Source organism: Abrus precatorius, unplaced genomic scaffold (assembly GCF_003935025.1).
Source record: "Abrus precatorius isolate BTA unplaced genomic scaffold, Abrus_2018 Scaffold8, whole genome shotgun sequence".
Taxonomy (NCBI): domain Eukaryota; kingdom Viridiplantae; phylum Streptophyta; class Magnoliopsida; order Fabales; family Fabaceae; genus Abrus; species Abrus precatorius.
In genome coordinates, this window is record NW_020874428.1 from 27813948 (window position 1) to 27833459 (window position 19512).

Consider the following 19512-nt stretch of genomic DNA (forward strand, 5'->3'; position numbering starts at 1 on the left):
CTATATGTAGAAGTAATCGGATGGATCATTTGCATTTGCCGTGTCTTTACAAAGAATTGATCGGGCTTCAATTACTGAGCGAGGGGGCTCAATATCCTTCTCTTGCAATGCATTTCCTCTTAATCTTTGCATCTGGGAAGCAAAAGTATCATCCAATATCTACAAAGTCAAACAGTTAATGACACTCACTTATGCAATGCATACAATTTTTTTTTTACTTACAAAATCTAATTTTGACTTACCCCAAGAGCATAGGAAGAGCCATTGTACCATATCCTGTTTTCTTTTCTCCCTTCCAGGAATTTCAAAATTATCTAGCACAACTAATCAATATTAATTTGGGTCCAAGAAAAATAAGTCAATCATGTCAAAACATATAATAAGAGTTTTAGTTGGTTACCTGTCCCATCCTATCCCAAAATCCACGACATATTGCTATAAAAATTTGGCTGGTAAAGACCTCATGCAAGTTGGATATGAAGTCTATGAGTTGTGAATTCAGCAACTGCATTCTTTCACGGACTTCTGCCTCTCCATCTGCTTCTGTTGTTTCCTCAAGGATCTTTTTCAGCCTTGTGTTCCTATTAGCTTGCATCTGAAAAATTCAAGATTCCAATTGTTATCAAATGTAGATGAATATTTGAGGTTTCCAAACAAAAACTTATATGGCATCCAATGTTTTATACGTTTTATACTTTATGATGACATAGAACTAACGGAGAAATATAGAGTCTGAATGATCTTACATTGTTGGCAAGATTCCCTATTATTGCTTGCAAATACGTTTTGTATTTGGTTCTTAAGAGAACAGTGATTGCATTCATTTGCTCTCCAAAAAGTGTCTTCTTATCTCCCATGACGGGTAGGCAGGATGCCCATGAATTTAGGATGTCTTCAACTCTACAATGTAGTACATCAAGAATCCTCTTGATGGTGTTCAAGAATATTCCCAACTGAATAAAACAAGATATTATTAGAAAACATTTATTGGTAGAATTGTAGAAACAAGCAAATTCCAGTATGTTTTCTATCATGCTGAGTGTTCTCATATGTGAGCTTAGAATTTTTGGTATTTAAACCGAGCTGGATTCCAAGACCTGGAAAAATGTAAGCATAAGTGGGGAACTTACTTGATTAGGAACCAAATGAACATTAGTTGATTGTCTTCTCGCTAGCTTTTGAACTTGCAAGTGAAGTCTTTTTGGTATGCTATCTTTCAGAGGAGTTAAGATATCATTGTATTGTTTCTCGAGGGATTTCACAATTGCCCTTTCAACATTTGCAACAGCCTTCCAAGAAGAGAATGGTAAAAGAATATAAAGTCAAGGAATTATTGCATGTTTTGTACATTGGAGATGGAATTGCTTACATATATATGAGAGGAGAGAAACACTATTTGAAAAAGAGATATTGACTGCAGATGGCTTAATAGAAATCTCATAAAACTTACATTTTCCAAATAAAGTGAGTATTGAGGCCATCTACTGATTACTACTTCATACTGGATAAGGTGGTCTTTGATTTTCTCATACATTTCCTCAGCAAATGGGGAGGTCGAATGGTTTGTTGTTACTCCAGCCCATGGCACCTGTATCATTTGTTTGTATTGGAGGGGTCATTTCATTTATAGACTCGAGTGTTTTGTTGTACATAAAGCAGCTGAATAATGACTACCTTTTCTGCTTTGCATAAATCAAGCAAACCAAGTTGCATATCCTGTATCCACACCATGATATAGTTGTGGAACAAATTTCTGGAGTCTACACCACCCTGCACAGGACTGGAACAGGAATTGTATTGCATGTCAGATAAGAATATTTTAATTTTAGAGAATCTGAAGCTTCTCGGTACTTCATTTTAGAGTGCTATAGGAGAAGTTTCTTTCACAAACCTTATATCCCATGACTCAAGATCCCGTTCAAAGTCTGCAGTTGCAACTAGAAGCTCATTCACATGTGCCTGTGGACTCGATGGTGGCAATGCAGAAAGGAAAGCTCTCAGCCTTTTACACAGCTCTGTGCTGTAAACGGCTGCTGTGATGTTTGTCAGGTCAATTGAACTGAAAATTGGAAAATAGATCTCAGAAAATCTATGATGTAAGCAAAATTAAAACGTACAGAGAAAAATTATGAGATTTCAATGAAGATATGGGTAGGAATTGATAATGAAAAACAGAAGGAAATAAAATTTTGTTAAGCTAAATGAAACTTGCAAAATCTTGAAACTTTATAAAGACCAACTGCATCTCCTGTGCGGAGGAAGTAAAATCGATAAATACAATGTACTAGGCCGTTTGCTTTTGGGATCAGTCATATGCATAACCAGGAAAGCAAACATTGTGTGAAAAAATTGAAGAGCAATTTATATGCATTGTTTTGTCAACTTGCTGAAGAGAGCTGTTATAGCCAAATACCTAGGAAATATATGCTGACCGTGAATCGTATGCTGGTTGTGGATCTTTAAATCTGCCTGAATTTCATTTCTTATGGAAACACAGAGATTCTTCATCTTCAGGTATGCTGTGGAGATGGTAATGCTATCCATTAGGTAACCTTCGGAGGAGCTTGACACAAATTCATCAGTCTCCATCATGTGTTTTCTACACCTTTTTCTTGCCGCAGTCTGTCAACAATAACTTTTTCAGTAACATTGTTGCAGTAATGATCCAAAAAGACCTTTTATGTTTGTCTGAACAATAATTTAAATCTTTATACACATAGTCAACCCCATAGGCTGCGTGGAAGGAGGGACCGAAGGCTTGTTATGATGAACAAGAGGTTCAGTTGTTAATAACAATGCAAATATAAAATTACCTGAAGATAGTTTCTTAGAATAGTCTGAGCATCTAGAGATAGTATATCATGAAGACTAGTGTAGACTTGTACAGCAGGATCCAAAGCTGGTGCCGCAGAATCAAATGCTGGACCAAAATGATCCGTTAAACCTGTTGGCGAGTTTTCATCTAGTGATTTGTAATTCTCGAAAACAGTTGCTAGAAGACTTTCAATTTGAGTTTCACAGTCTGAAAGTATACTTCTCTGTGAAAATAAACAAATAGAGAAACTGTTACTCCGCCATCCATTTCCAAAATCATGAATATGAAAAGAGACAGCATTCAACAGACGCACAAGCAATTGCTCATTATTCAAAGAACTTTTACTCAACTTTTCTGTTCATATTGTTTTTCCTTTTTCTGTAAGGCTTAATGAATGTACAATGAGAAGCCAGAACACAATAAAATTGAGTGAACCAAATTACATGATTTGACAAGCTTACCTCCTGCCTGGTCAGACTCCTCTCACTTCTGGCCTTTATTAGGGGTTCAAGCAACTCTTTCACAAGCTCTAGGCAGTCCTTGGTGGGAGTTGCCACATTCATCACATGTAATAGATATCTACAAGAACACTGCTGAGTCAGGAAAATTCGGAAAAAATTGTCGTGTATAATATTAGAAAAAATTATCCTTTTTTTTTTTTTAATTTTGGGGGTACCCAAATGGCATTCATATACCTCAGCTTAGCATATGAATTAGAAACTCCATAGTAGTCAGCAAATGCATCTAAAAGCCATTTCCAAGGTCCATTTAGCCGCAAGTTTCGGGAGTGGAAATGCTGAGCACGCATGGCACCCTCCAGCAGTAAATCATAAGCTTGAGTTTCCACAACAGCAGCACTCTACAGAAAATGTAAAAACAGGGCAAATGAAATCATGAATCTCAGAACAACATAGCCAGAAATGACCATATTGATGTTTAATGGCTGAAACTAAAGATAAAAAAAAATATTAAAACTTGATGAAGCGCTTATAAATAAAAAGTCTATTGTTTGATCTAATTAGAATAGTTTTATCTTTTAATACTTAATCTACATTGATAATTTGATTAGTCATACCTATAGAAAGAAATCAGTTCTTCAGAACAATTTTTCAGAGAGTATTCCATCTCCAATTCTTGATAAGCTGATATTTTTACTTCAACAAACTGGAAAATTCTATTTGATAAAACAAGATTTATTGAACTAAATTTTGGTAGAGATAGAACCTTTATGTGATTATTCTCATCGCTTGTCATTGTACTACTAATAGAGAGCTGGATCTTGCCAACGCATTCGCGTTCATCATGATATATTGGCCACCACCGAATTCTGTCACTCTGCGAGACAATTCATTACATGAATGTGAGTAGTGCAAGGGGGGAAGTATATCCATAGACAATGAAATAGTTGAGCTCATACAGGATTATCACTGAGGGATGAAATTGGAATCCTGGCTTCACCCTGGACTGCCTTTTTTGAGTCTTGGATTTCTACGATTAAAGCATCTCCTTGGCTCAATGGGAAACTGAAATTAAATGACAGTATAAGAACTTTAAGATCATTACATGTAATTCAACATTGAAGAAACTTCCTTTTTCAAGACTATATGTTATTTAAAAAAAATGTATAATGTTGTTTTGAAATCACCATCGAACTTAATGAGTTGTATATGATTTTCAACTGTCAAGAATAATTCATCTCACAAGGTTGTTTATCAGTCTACGATTCTATTAAAATAAAATGTATTTGGAAAACTTTCACTGACTTTAATGTCTCAGAAGCACCTCTCTCCAAAGCATAAAAGTAAAAAATGAAACTTACAAATCATGGTAATCTCCACTTCCAGAGCGCAAAACAATTGCAGAACATGGCTCTGATTCATTTTCTTCTGTTGCACTCTTGAGTTGGATCAAACAATACAGTGGCTCTACAAGGATAAATATATATAAACTCAATTCATGAGGTGGAGGATAAAGTATGACTCCTAAATCCAAACTGGTGAATACACCGGCTCATATCAAGGTCAAAAGATTTCTAAACGATGAAGTGAAAAATAGTGTCTGAAACCTTCCATCAGATGAACTAACCGTCTGATGCCAATGAGAATGAGGCTGACTTCATAGAATTAATGCCACTTTTCACAAGTGATGATACGTGTCGAACATACTCCACCCCAGCTTGCATGTAGATTGATCCTCGTTGTGACTTTGTGATCTTAAGCTTTCGTCTTGGTATAATGCGAAGTTTCCTCACTATAATTTTCATATAGGACATCAGATTATATGATTCTCAAGTTGAATGCTTGAAGAGGATCCAATGTCATAAATATAGTCTTACTTACATTAGTAAGTTTTCAAAAAATGTACATTAAAAAGTGACATTTCAGACACCTATATACATAAAAAATATGTATTTGAATGGTAAAATCCTGTTGAGATTATGAGGTTACCTTCAACTCTTATTTTTCCCACAACCTTCTTCAGCTTCAGGGGAGCTGTTTGCTCTGAATTCCTTGTATTTCTGCCTTCAGTAGGCTTTACACCTCGAGGTTGCAGCAAGAACTCATGCAATCTGTTCAATTAGAGAAAAAGATAAATGATTCAGGACAATAAATGAAGCAGAGAAGTGTGTACTCATAAAGCAATATGGAACTCACCCAAAGGCACTTCTGAGAGCCAGACACTCATCTTTTAGAAACTCTGGGGCCTCAGTGCAGCCTTTTGCCCATGCTTGTAGGCATAATCGTATGCAGGCATCATAAGTGATAAGGGTTTGCCAGGCATATTGACTATTGCAACTGCTTGGATAACATGCCATATACGGAAGAGAGCATATAAATGTGAATTTCAAAATGGTAACGTGAACTGCTCTAAATATTACCATATTAACAAAATATTAATCTGGATTCAAATCTCAGCCTCCAGCATGGATTGATAACCTATTTGTTTTCCTTATGTATTTCATTCTGTTGAGCTTGTACTAAGTTTTACCAAAATTAAGGTTGACAATCATCAGATAGTGATAAATATTGTTAAATAGAAAGTAAAAGGAGTGCACCTGGTGTTGTAATATTGTAAATAAGGAGTCTGTCTTTCTGTGTCATCTGCAAAAGTTTTGTCCATCCTGCACAGTTCAATACCAAAAGGACACTGAAACTGATTAGGAAGGTTAATTCCAAAAGGCAAACAACAAACATGCAAACAAAATAGCAATACCTTTCACCAATCTCCATGGCTTTTGCAACAGTATTGGGTTTTTGTTCAATTGAACTCTCACTTTTTCTGCCATCATAATCCACAGATTTTCTGGATGGCCAAGATCCACGATCAGCTGTTGGTTCATTCCTCTCCGAACATTCTGCATCCCTTTCCAACGGAAAATCACCATCAATGATAGGAGGAGCACTTGGAGTACCCAATTCAATGGTGTCATCAGGGCAATTCAGATTGCGGAGATGAGCATGCTTTTGAAGATGAACGGGGCCACCCGGAGTGAGATTCCTTTGAACACACTTATTGAAACCCAATCCGCCATCTGTAAATCTTCTGACACAGTTAGGAACTTGAATGGTTAGATTTTCATTGGCCAAACCCTTCTTGAGAATTCCATTGCTGCCTTGCGCTTGAGGTTTGGGAAGTTTAGAGCCAAACAACTCTTCCTCGTCATATTCATAGCACTGTGGTGTCGGCGTGTCCAAGTAATCAAGGTTGTTGGGAGCAGAGACAGAGACTTCATCCTCAGAGAAGTTGCCATCATCAGCCACTGAAGCCATGCTTTCGTCACTGTCATCCACAACATCATGATCGCCAAAGCCATATGCAAGGTTGCGAGGTGGGAGCAGTGCAGAATGGAACTTCAGTGGAGGCAAAACAGGGGAATTGAGACTGTTGCCGCTGCTCAAAAGGGGAGATATTGGGAATCTATCGCTGCTGATTTTCTCTGCCAGAGGAGACCGTACTGTAACGGGAGGCTCTTCAACTTGTACTCGTTGTGATCCCTGTGATTTGAGGAACGGAAACATTCAAAACCCAAAAAGGAAACGAAAAGCTTTGTTTGGAAGGAATCCTTAATAAAGAAAGAAACAAAGAATAGAAGGCAAAGCAGTGACAAGAATATACCCATTAAAAGCACAAGCAGAATGATGAAAGAAGAAAGTAAAAATTGAATTTTGAAAGAGAAGAAAGAGAGAGAGAGTGATTGATTCTGACCTGGTTGATCCATTGGATTGCGCTCTCGTCGAGACCTTGGGTGAACATCATGCGTTTCTTTTTCTTGGTAGCAAGAAGAAGAGAAGAGAAGAGAATGAAGCAAAACTGAACAGAGTAAAGGGACAAACCCAAGCACTGAATCACACACTGTACAACTAATACACGAAGAACACAGTTCAGTGACCCCGCGTCTCGGTTAGTCCCTCCAACGGCTAGTTTGACAGACAATACTTTCTTTTCTTTTCTTTTCACCAAATTAATATTACACACAATAATTTATGTTTGTTATAATCTCAAATCTAAACCCAAATTCATTTTTTTATTATTACCTGCATGTAAATACGTTTCTAGTTTTTATATTTTAGGGAATTTTTAGTTTTAGTCTATATGAATCATTTTTATTTCTATTTTTTATAAATTTTTATTCTTAGGTTTTAATATTGATGTAGTCAAATTAAAAATTGACTCGTAGCAGTCAGCATTAAAGGCTAGAAATTAAAATATTTAAAAAAATTAAACCAAAAAATTTCATAAAATGTGAGGAGTGTGTAAGTCACTTTCACGCTCCAAGCTTCTAAAACTTGTTAGCATGTAAGTTAGAGTGTGTGTGTATATTTAAGAATAATTTAATTTATTATTTTATTCTTTCTCAAATAACGATCATGGTATTTATCACTTGTTATTAATTTTTTATATCTTTATTTCATTGCTTATCGTGTCTCACAATTTGTTTTCTCTTCCTTTTTTTATCTAGAATTTGTTGCAGAATTTTCTTGCATACATAACATTATTATTATTACCATTTAAAGTTTTATTTTTTAAAAATCATTTCCGCATATTTTTGTTATAAATTTAAATATCTTTAATATATTTTTCAAGAATATCAATGAATGTAAGTTAGGTTGCCGTCCACATTATTGTGTTGTAATCGAAAACAGGATAGTTTGGCCAAATGTGCAAGAAAAGTAAATGCATTACGTATGTATCGAAATATAAACTAATAGGTACGTAAATATAATTTGTAAATATTTATTTAACTCTAATTGAAAAAGTCTTAGTAATAGTAATAATGTTCATTGTACACAATCAAATAGTTGAACAAATCAGTTGTTACGATAAAATCGACCATAAATTTGTAAACTGGTCGTTCCACCAACCCTTAAACGTTGATTTTCTCTCATTTGATATTTTTTGTCTTTAATTTTAAAATACTATAAACTTTCATAATTTTTTTTATTTAATTTATGTATAAAAAATAGGCATAATTTTTTCATATAATTAAATTATGTAAAATTCGACATAAACCGATCCTTAAAGGATGACCTAAGATAGAACTGAATTTTGAAATTTTTTTATGCTCTGACTTGAACTAAACTAATCTAATGAAATATGAGTAAAAAATTAAATAATTATAAACAATAATAAAAACTAAGATATTTAAAGACGGGATTTCCAATGAATCCGAGATTGAATGGCTCTGTAATAAGTCAACTAACTCAAATCAATAAATTAAAAGAACATTTATCTAATCTAATCTAAATTAAATACTCCATTTTTCAATTTCCGCTGTGTAAAACGAAGAGACACACCTCTCAATGTCATTCTTATTATTGAAGTAAAAAAATTACTCTCTCTAAAACGGAGTTATAATGATTTTCCAAACAAGATCTCCACCCCTTTTAAGGGCATGATAGGTTATAGAAGCCATAATCAAATATGGAAGAATAGAGAAACGATCACTGCCGTTCACTGAACTTCGTAAAGCAAGCACTTTTTTTTTTCTTTTAATCCGTTGATTGACTCATTAAAAAATGATTTTCAAGATTCAAACATCAAAACAAACAAGCACAAAATCCTAATTGATGCTCAATTCTGACCGGCCATAGCATACTTATATAATTGTAACATGCCAAAAATGACTCAGTCAATTGTAACACTTACGATCTATAGTACTGGTCAAGAGGCACCTTACTACCTACCCCAACAAAAATCATCTCGTGCAGCTTCGTTTCTGCTCACTACTCACCAACCAAGCACTACCCTCCTCTTCTTAAAGCTTCAAAGCCATTTTTTCCTCTACAACTTTTGGTCTGTCAAAGTGTTAGTTTACGAACATGGCGACAATTGTTCCAGAAAGCGTTTCCTCTAAGTCTGAGCCGTTGTGTGTGAGTGACACAGACCCCCTGAATTGGGGTGGGGCAGCGGATTCACTCAAAGGTAGCCACTTTGAGGAAGTAAAACGGATGGTGGCTGAGTACCGGAAGGCAGTGATTTGTCTGGGTGGTGGGGAGACACTAACTGTATCGCAGGTTGCTGCTGTTGCTAGCCGAAATTCGGAGGTTAAGGTTGACCTCTCAGAGTCTGCAAGGGCAGGTGTTGAGGCCAGCTGCGAGTGGATCATGGAAAACATCAACAAAGGCACTGCCATTTATGGTGTTACCACTGGCTTTGGTGCTGCCTCCCACAGGCGAACCGAACAAGGCTTTGCTCTTCAGAAGGAGATGGTTAGGTAAGGATCCACTCTGCGTAATACTTAATATATGTGCTTTGCTTGTGTATAGGAATTTTGCATTTCCATAGTCAAAATACTAGTTAATCTTTTGGCTGATGAATTTACCACTTTCCTTCCCAAGGTTTTTAAACTGCGCAATATTTGGCTATGAGACAGAGTTGTCTCATGCACTTCCTAAATCAGGAGCCAGAGCAGCAATGCTTGTGAGGGTTAATACCCTTCTTCAAGGGTATTCGGGCATTAGATTTGAAATCTTAGAAGCTATCACCAAATTCCTCAACCACAATGTCACTCCCGTCTTGCCATTACGTGGTACAATTACTGCGTCCGGTGATTTAATTCCTCTGTCGTACATTGCTGCATTGCTAACAGGTAGGCGAAACTGTAAAGCTGTTGGACCCTCTGGAGAGTCTCTTAGCGCCAAGGAAGCTTTCCATTTAGTAGGTTTACATTCTGGGTTCTTTGAGTTGAAGCCCAAGGAAGGTATTGCCCTTGTAAATGGCACCACTGTTGGGTCTGGCGTGGCTTCTGTGGTGCTTTTTGAGGCAAACATATTAGCTTTATTGTCAGAAGTTCTGTCTGCAGTTTTTGCTGAAGTCATGCAGGGAAAACCAGAATTTACACATCATCTAATACATAAGCTGAAGTACCATCCCGGTCAAATTGAAGCTGCCGCTATTATGGAGCACATTTTAGATGGAAGCTCTTATGTCAATAAAGCTAAACAGCAACAGCCAGATCCATTGCAGAAGCCTAGGAAAGATCGTTATGCTCTTCAAACTTCTCCTCAGTGGCTTGGTCCACAGATTGAAGTTATCCGGTATTCGACCAAATCAATTGAAAGAGAGATAAACTCAGTGAATGACAATCCTTTGATTGATGTCACAAGGAATAAGGCTTTGAGTGGTGGTAATTTCCAAGGCACCCCTATTGGAGTTTCAATGGATAATGCACGTCTAGCTATTGCTTCAATTGGCAAACTCATCTTTGCCCAATTTACTGAGCTCGTCAATGACATGTATAATAATGGGTTGCCATCAAATCTCTCTGCTGGTAGAAACCCAAGTTTGGACTACGGTTTTAAGGCAGCTGAAGTTGCCATGGCTGCTTATTGTTCGGAACTTCAATATCTAGCAAATCCAGTAACGAGCCATGTGCAAAGTGCTGAGCAACACAATCAAGATGTGAACTCTTTGGGCTTAATTTCTGCTTGGAAAACTGTGGAAGCCGTTGAGCTATTAAAGCTCATGTCTTCCACTTATCTGGTTGCACTCTGCCAAGCTATTGACTTGAGGCATTTGGAGGAAATTTTTAGGAACAGAGTCAAGAATACTGTAAGCAGTGTTGCGAAGAAGACATTAGTCAGTGAAGACAAAGAAGAAACTAACCCATTTCGATTTTGTGAGATAGATTTGCTTAAAGTCGTTGATAGAGAATATGTATTCTCCTACATTGATGATCCCTCCAATGTTACGTACCCACTGATGCCGAAACTAAAGCAAGTACTTTACGAGCAAGCACACATCAGTGCCATTAATGACAAGAATGTAAACTTGTTAATATTTGAGAAGATTGGAGATTTTGAGAATGAATTGAAGTCTCTCTTGCCGAAGGAAATTGAAAGTGAAAGGCTGGCTTATGAGAATGGCAATCCAGCAATTCCGAACAGAATTAAGGAGTGTAGGTCATACCCACTATACAAGTTTGTGAGGGAGGAGTTAGGCATAGGGTTGCTCACCGGAGAAAAGACTGCCTCCCCAGATGAGGAATTTGAAAAAGTATTTACAGCCATGAGTCAAGCAAAGATTATTGACCCAATTCTGGAATGTCTTGGAGATTGGAACGGGGTCCCCATCCCAATATAATGTGTAATGTGCTAATGTTTGACAATAACTAGCTGGCAATTTTATTATAATGCTGTCTGTTGCTTCTATTAGAATAAGTAGTTGAGAGAAACTAGTGTGGATTTCTCCTGCAGACCTTATCTATACGACAAAATCAATAAAAAACAAATACGTCATTACTTTAATTATGAAGTAATTGTGTCACAAAATTATGTAATTATTAAATATAAAATAATTTTGCATATATTATCTATCAATTTAGTCTGCATAACTTGTGGAGACAAGATTTAGCCAAGAATTTCTCAAGTAACTTGTCAAATTGGATAAACAATATAAATTGAAAAGATTGCCAAGGGATAGTAGCCAGAAGAAACAGACCGAGATCCGTATTTGATGTGTTTCGTTCACTTCCTGCGTAATTGTTATCAAAATCATACGAAACCAACGAGGAAAGTATACGAAGCACCTGTAAATTTATTACTTTATATAAACCAACGAAGGTACCCATCTCCTAACAAAGGTGATACTAATACCAGCGGTAGAAGAGGGCCTAACCCTGACAGAAGAGTGTCTCAAAACTTACAAGGATCTTTCTTCCCCGCGACATACTTGCCCCTAAAATCAGTTTACCTTTCCGTGCAATATGGTCTATTCTAATTCCCTCCATCTGCCGGCATCACTCGAGGACTTTATATCAATGTGTAACGGCAACAAATGGGTCAAATGAACGAATATGTAAATGACATAACTGTTTATCAACAGAATGAACCAAGCCAGTAAAAAGGGGCTAAAAATAAACAACGGAAATGTTAGTTCCAGAAAAGAGAATGAGAAGATTAGATCAAAGAGATAGAGAGAAGTCTGGATTTATCATAATTCCCCACTTCAACCCTCGTTCTCTCTCTTTTATCCTCCCGCTAGTTGCTTCACACAGCCTATTTTCAACTCCCACAGGACTACATTAACCCATTCTCTTTCCCATGCCACGTGCCATTCTGTTGCAACTAAATGTGGCCCCTCAGCATAGGAGTTCATAAAAAAGTGATCACGCATGAGCTGGTGGAAAGGGCGGCTTCCCTTTGTGAGGAGATTAGTGGTATGAGACAGATCGACAGTCAATCATCCTTATGAACTATTTACTGATAAGGACACAAACATTAAACCCGTTTTGTCTTTATTATCATAACACAGAAAAGGAAAATGACAGGATCCAGTTCTGCTGAAGAGTTACTGATGGACTGGCCTACAATTTGTTGACATATATTTCCCTAAGAAGAATTTTCACAGGTCGTTTTCAGTACATTTAATATATTCCACGTCTCCGACTAATATGTACGAGGTATTACGAGCAGTCAGCAATTAAAAAAATAAAAAATAAAAAATAATATAATACCAAGCTATGTGGATAATTAAGATAGGAAAATACCGTTAGTGAAAAAGACACTTTCCAATCCTTGAACATAATATGAACACCCAGAAGCACAGTAGAAATGTTGAAGAAATTTAGAAGTATCCATTTAATTTTTTTAATCAGTATTGAATGAATAAGGAATGAGACAGTCTGAGCAATTACAACTTCTTCAAACAACTTGACTAAACTAAACCACATGAAACAAATGATATCAAATACTAGTCAAATGAGTAAACCACATACGGGCGACAGGTAGGAGGGGAAAAACTGTAGTTCACATAGCAACATAAAATCATGGGACGACTATTTACTGCAATCAGCAAGGCATCTGTTCCCAACTCAAATGCTGCAAAGCAATCAAGCTACAAAAAGAATTAACCGGAAGTTATAACGATTAAGAAAATTTCCTCTTCCAGCATGCCTTGTGCTTAAGTTGATGAGAGATAGCAAAGGGAACTTCAATCGATCTTTACTGATGAGAACAGGTAGTGCACAAAGTAAAATGACACAAGGAAGCCAATGGTTCCAGTTGATAACATGATTGCGATTGCCATAAGCAGTGAATAGCCAAGATAAAGTATAGCAGAGATAGGTCCACTCAAACTCTGCAGGTCGAAAACCAAGTAGTTAATGGAGTACAAGAAGACATAAAGAGCAACAGAGCCTGACGCAAAGAATGATTTCCACCACCACCGCCAATCTTCCACACAAAGGTGCATATATGTGAGGACCACTGACACTTCAGCACAAACGATTACTAGCAATAGAAGAACAACCAACAGGAAACCAAATACATAATAGAACCTCCCAAGCCAGATACTGGAAAGGATAAAGAAAAGTTCAATGAAGAGGGTTCCAAATGGAAGCGTTCCTGCACCAAGAACAAGAAGCCATGATGGATATTTACGTGCAGGAATTTCCCTCGGAATCTGGTTAGTTCGCACGGGATATTCAATCTGCGGAGCTTTTGTGCCCATAAATCCTCCAATGAGGGTAAGTGGCACTGAAATGCAAAACCAGAGGAAGAGCAACTTAAAATACAACGAAATTGGAATAGCACCAGTACTTTTGCTGCCCCAGAGAAGAAAATTCAGTGCTGTTAGAATAATAAAAGCAATTCCAGGAAAAAAGCATGCAGAAAACCAGGAAATTGATCTCCAGCCTTCCGAAGTTCCCTTAATGGTCCTCCATAGACGTACACTGACATATCCAGCAGCAATTCCCAGGAAAAGATATAAAATTATCATCCCTGTCAGCAGCATTCCTCTGGAAGCTGGTGACATAAAACCTAGAGCTGCAAAAACAATAGTAACACCAGCCATTCCAAGAATCTGAACCCCATCCCCAACCATCACACAAAGAAGCTTTGAACAATCAGGCTCTCTAAAGACATCACCGACAACAAGCTTCCATCCAGAAAGCTCCTCATTCATCTGAGCTTGCGTCTCTTTGTCCATTTCCTCATACCTTGTCAAGTCTCTTCTCACAGTTCTCAAAAAAATGACAAAGACAATACCAGCTAAGAAAAAAATCACCATAAGTGAATTTAGGATCGAGAACCAATGTACCCGGGAACCCTCCATCTTTAAATAAGCATCCCAACGTGATGGCCATCTTATATCACTTTTCACGAAGTCAACTTCATATGTAAAGGATATCCTCTCCTGCTCTTTTATTGGTTGATACTTGTCTAGCTCAGATGGGCAGTTTGTTGAAGAAATATTGTCATACATGTGGAGCTTTGTCATGACTTCAGGATCGCGCTTAACGCTACAAGGGACAACCTGAAAACCAACAATTTCATATCCAGATACCTTCTTGTTGTCAGATTGAGAAATAACTCCCATACCTTCCTCTCCAGTCCCAATGATTTCAACGCTACTTCCTTCATATTCGTGAACCAAGACTGTGAATTTGAGATGGTTAATGATGTAATCTGCACTACCATCTGGCGGGGTGTAGCCAACAGGGAACCCTGTCCACTGGATTTTAACCCCATTTTGATTGGCAAACCTCATAACAGGCAAATTGTCAAGGATCATATTTACTTGATACAGATCACGAGTTCTTTGTTTCAGTAGCTTTACCTCATGTTCATTCAATGGGGTCGTGGTGCAGAGGTAGATTGACTGATTGACATTCATGCGGAAAAGGTAGGGAGAGTTATCGATCTGATCTCCCCTAAGGAGTTCTCCAAGATTCTCAGCACTTTTCTTTATGCCACCGAGGGGCTTGCAGTAAGGGAGACTGTAGTAGCTGAAGGGAAGCTCAGTCTCAATAGAAGTCAAGGAATTCACTTTGGCATATATCTGATCTCCATTCGAGTATGTGTGCATGTAGCTTCCCGGAAGATAAAAAGCATTGCTAATTTGAACAAAGACAATAGCAACGACGGAAACGAAAACCCAGTAGATCAATGGTTTTCTCCTTGTTGATATATCCATTTGCTTCAATGGAAGATAACAGTAAATGTCCAAAAATTAAGCGACCTTCGACGATGCATTCAACACGAAATCTACAACGGATAAGCGTTTTAACATGAGATGCCAAGGCTATAAAAACTAACAATAAAATGCAATGCAAGCACATAATATCAAGTATTGAAATCAGATCCATAAATTGTAAAGCAGAGGAAAAGAAAAAGGCAACGCAAATCGGCTTAAGAATAACGAAGAATGAGATCACATAAAATCGTGTATAAAAGTAAAAAAAAGTCCAATGCAGAGCTAACGAGTAACAATAAGAACAAGCAGAAACACAAAGAATGTAGAATTAATCAATGCGGGAACGAGAGAAGCAATGGAAAGCAAAAAGTGGCACGATGAACGACACATTGCAAAGTGAAAAGCAAGAGATCTGGTTAGAGAGGGAGAGGTGACCATGGATTTTGGCGAAAGCGAGAGAGATCTCAATTCTGAAACACAAGGTAGCAGATGGAGATAGTTAGGACAAAACAGCAAGAGAGAGAGAAATGACTCGCTGGAGAAGAGAAAGTGATAGTTGGGCTACGTTAATGGCCCACCCAAGCCCACCTTCGCCTACATAACTATTGGACCCTAAAATTAGTGGATCTCACGGCCTTTTCAATTGTGTTGGCCTTGTTCCTCCACCAAGTTATTTTGTGTCGAGTAAAATTTTTTATTTATATTTGTATTGACAAAATTATTCTTTTAATTTAATATCATATTACTGTTTTAATAATATCAAATATCAATTTTTTTCTTATTTTTCCATGGTGTCAATGCTAATTACCTTTTTAATTAAGACATTTTACAGTTAGTGACTATAAATATGGCTAAAATATAGTCTATAAAAATATTAATAAGCATTAACTCAATTGACTTAATTGTAGGAATTCATCCTCCCCTTCCAAGTTTTGCTCTTTTATAAAAGAAAACATATAACCCCTTGATATGATAAATAGTGTTTGTCAATTTTGTTTAAGCCTGATGTTCTTTTGCAAGTGGAAACTTGTATTTAACTAATAACATTACGTAGAAACGGCCATGTTACAATTTCGTTTTAACATTTGACGATTAGTACAATATACAAAATTGGAATAATGTTTCACTTTCATATAAAGACATTCAAAGAATTAAAACAAAACACTGTATAAACCACACTACTATAATAAAACAAATGAAATCCTCACAGCTTTAGGTGCTTTACAGTTTATTCCCAAGCTTTAAAATGGTAGCTACATCACAATTTACTTTTCATGAATTAATTTGAATTTTCATTAAATTTAGTAAAATTATATGGAGTCACGACTTTCATTTAATTGCTTTTGAAATCACACCAATTGGTTCTATTTGACATTTATTTTCTGCAATTTGACTTCATATGCATACAATCTCTCGGGAAAAAAACTTCTGAACCGGAAAAAACACATCAAAATGAGATTAAAAATATTTCCAGTTATAAAATAAATTAATATATTTTTATCAAATTGGAAAATAATTAAAATCCAATTCATTGAATAACCCGAGCTTCTATATTTGAATGAAATCCTAATGATATGACGCGAGTGACAAAAAACTTGATCCTCATGATTTGCCTTCTTAAGTAATTTATTTAACTCGACTAAAATCAGTAAAGAATTAAAGTGATTTTCAAATGCCTAACTGTAGACCAATATACATGTAGGTTGTAGCTAAACGAATGTGGAGTTACTCTATTGCCTTAAAAGTTGCCCATTTGGGTATGAGGATCCGTTTAACTATATTCTTGCAAGACATACGATTATATTATTACGTAAAGATCTTTAATTTTTACTATCTCGCGACGCACACAGCTTCTAACATTGTAACATTATGCAGACTTAAGCAATTTAGAATGCAAAAGGTTATAGAAAAATAGAAAGAATAGGGATCTAATCAGCAAAAAGATAACACAAGATGTCGAATGTTTCTAGTTGTTTTACAAGTGATTTCTTACAGCGGCACAGCAAGGAACAAAATGTTCACAGGATGCTACAGTCCGAAAGAGCAAGAGAGACATAAAAAAGGGGCCAAGAGAGTAAAGAATATGATACATTTAGTAGAAGTTGAGATTGGTCAAGATGTTGTTGTGCACTGGGTCAGCGAGATGGTCTAGGAGGTTTTGGAATGGCCCAACACCTGTGAAAATAGCTTGAATAAAGTAACCCAAGATTGCCAACATAGCCAACCTTCCATTCTTCACTTCCTTCAGCTTTAAATCCTTCATGGATTTCTCATCTTTGCCAAAACCAAGAGGGTTAAAGAAAGGTCCTCCAGGGTAAGCTGGGTCACCAGAACCTCCAAGACCTTTCTCTAGTCCTAAGAAATACTGCTTCCCCATTGATCCAGGATTGGCCCAATCTTGGAATCTCCTGTGCTCCGCAAATCCCATAAGTGCCAACTCAAACACGAAGAGTGTGTAGGGGTCCGCCCAGTAGTTGTATGTTCCTGCAGGTGGAAACACACCCGTTTTGAACCATGGCAGTGCTGTTTCAGGAGGAATCAGACCAAGCTTTCCAAGAATTTCAGGTGCTATGGCACCAACTGCTCCCAACATTGCATAACGACCATTGATGATCTCTCCATATGCTAGCCATCTGGGCTCAATGAACCCTCCTGTTCCTTCTGGGTCTGAAAGTCCCAGAGGGTCAAATCCATAGTCACCGGGAAGACTGCAATGCAAATTATGCCAATTGAAGTCAATTCCATCCACACTATTCATTATCTTAGTAAATTGCATGGCTAGCTAAAACATACTGTTATATTTATTTACCTGCCATCCAAGTAAGAAAGACTCTGCTTTGATGCAAACCACAAAGGTCTATCTGCTCCTTGCTTAACTCCAAAAGGAAGAGTTCTATCAGTATAAATGTAGATCAAAACGCACACCAACATCAACATAAAACAGATGGAGGAGTGAGAGAGAAAGAGACCTTGACAGGGGGAGTGGAAGCTGCCTTAACAATAAAGGAGCCTTTTTTGGAGAATCCAATAGGAGATTGGAGTGATCTTGCTCCAAGACTTTGTCTTGCAGCCTCCGCTGAGAAGGTAAGAGACGATGATGATACCAAAGCTTGTGCAGCCATGCTTTTTCCTCCTCTGCTGCAGCAAAAGAGAGTTTTTCTTCTAAAATGTGAAGTTGTACTAAACGGTTAAGAATGAGTGATATCTATTGCACCCACTAATAAGCCAAGGCACGAAGATATGAAGTAAGCTTAGCCACTATTGTTGGCCCCAGGTACGACCAGTATCTAACTCCTGGTGGATATTGAATGGCGCAATGTAGTGAGGATGAGATTAAGATCTAGTTCTCCAACCAAGTTTATCCACGTATTATCGTGAATCGGATAAGGGATGGGATATTATTTCCTTCACTCTCGCTTTGCTTTTTCGTTGGTAAGTCATGTAATGTAATCTCACCCCCAGCTTATGAGGATAACGTGTTCCATTGCTGTTTACTGTCTGCTCTATCCACGTGGAATTTTTCTAGCATAGGATCCACTTGGAAACATTAAAAAGCTTAATTTTAATATTATTAATATAAATTTTTATACGGTTAATTAACTTAAGAATATTTTCAGTATGATTTTTAAAATAATTATTATAAAATTAATAATTTTAATTATATAATAACTTATGATTAAATAACACTATATTTACCCTGCAACTGTATATTAATTAAATTTAACATTAAAATATTGAAATAATTATTTGTTTCTTCTTGCCGATGCAAATTTTTTGGGCTATTTGGACGTCCGATGGAGGTGCAAGTGATCGATATAAGTAAAAGAAAAGGTACTAAATAAAGATGCAGCCTCATGTTATGCTTGATTTGTTAATACTTCTTATCTTCGGCAATAAGTTGCATACGTAGTTTTATAATTCCATTTTTATAACAAAATTCCATAGCTCCCTAGAATATCAAACCCCGAGTCCAAAACATTTAACTTAAACTAAACACTTTATTTATTTGTTCTTATCTTGGCAGTTATTAGGTCTACACCATGAGCTATGTGAGGCGTACACTTAAATCTAGACTGTTCCCACAATCACAAACTAAACTGTTAAGAGTATATTTTGGTGAGAAGTTTTGGAAGAGAAAGGAAGAGAGAATATATTTTTAATTTTAAATTAAAATAATTGTGTATGATTAATGATAATAAATACACAATTAATATATTATAAAATTTATCTTGCCCTTCCTTCTTTTCCAAAATCCCCGCTCTCAAACACCCCTTAAGTAA

At 36.8% G+C, this 19512-nt stretch overlaps 4 protein-coding genes across 5 annotated transcripts; 1 reads left to right on the top strand and 3 right to left on the bottom strand.

The window, feature by feature from the left end:
- Positions 1–7356, bottom strand: LOC113874613. Its single transcript, XM_027512830.1, has 22 exons — positions 7351–7356; positions 7022–7156; positions 6029–6810; positions 5871–5936; positions 5470–5610; positions 5263–5384; positions 4901–5065; positions 4635–4740; positions 4233–4338; positions 4040–4150; positions 3511–3674; positions 3277–3394; positions 2814–3038; positions 2414–2622; positions 1892–2059; positions 1675–1780; positions 1451–1588; positions 1131–1289; positions 747–953; positions 401–595; positions 243–314; positions 1–159 (listed from the first exon to the last, which is right to left on the bottom strand). The coding sequence occupies exons 1-22, from the start codon at positions 7354–7356 to the stop codon at positions 1–3; spliced, it is 3660 nt and encodes a 1219-aa protein (XP_027368631.1).
- Positions 7357–9116: 1760 nt separating this feature from the next.
- Positions 9117–11500, top strand: LOC113874937 (phenylalanine ammonia-lyase class 3). The gene is made up of 2 exons (XM_027513247.1): positions 9117–9530; positions 9655–11500. The coding sequence occupies exons 1-2, from the start codon at positions 9136–9138 to the stop codon at positions 11396–11398; spliced, it is 2139 nt and encodes a 712-aa protein (XP_027369048.1). The 5' UTR covers positions 9117–9135; the 3' UTR covers positions 11399–11500.
- A 127-nt stretch (positions 11501–11627) lies between these two features.
- LOC113874099 (transmembrane 9 superfamily member 12) lies at positions 11628–18508 on the bottom strand. 2 transcript variants are annotated; one of them, XM_027512311.1, is made up of 4 exons: positions 18202–18508; positions 18042–18103; positions 17323–17940; positions 11628–15303 (listed from the first exon to the last, which is right to left on the bottom strand). In XM_027512311.1, the coding sequence occupies exon 4, from the start codon at positions 15230–15232 to the stop codon at positions 13247–13249; it is 1986 nt and encodes a 661-aa protein (XP_027368112.1). In that variant the 5' UTR covers positions 15233–15303; positions 17323–17940; positions 18042–18103; positions 18202–18508; the 3' UTR covers positions 11628–13246. The 2 variants fall into 2 exon arrangements, with proteins under 2 accessions (XP_027368112.1, XP_027368113.1); XM_027512312.1 differs by lacking the exons at positions 17323–17940; positions 18042–18103; positions 18202–18508 and adding an exon at positions 15668–15755.
- On the bottom strand, positions 17187–19300 carry LOC113874100 (chlorophyll a-b binding protein 8, chloroplastic). The gene is made up of 3 exons (XM_027512314.1): positions 18202–19300; positions 18042–18103; positions 17187–17940 (listed from the first exon to the last, which is right to left on the bottom strand). The coding sequence occupies exons 1-3, from the start codon at positions 18352–18354 to the stop codon at positions 17325–17327; spliced, it is 831 nt and encodes a 276-aa protein (XP_027368115.1). The 5' UTR covers positions 18355–19300; the 3' UTR covers positions 17187–17324.
- Between the last annotated feature and the right edge of the window lie 212 nt (positions 19301–19512).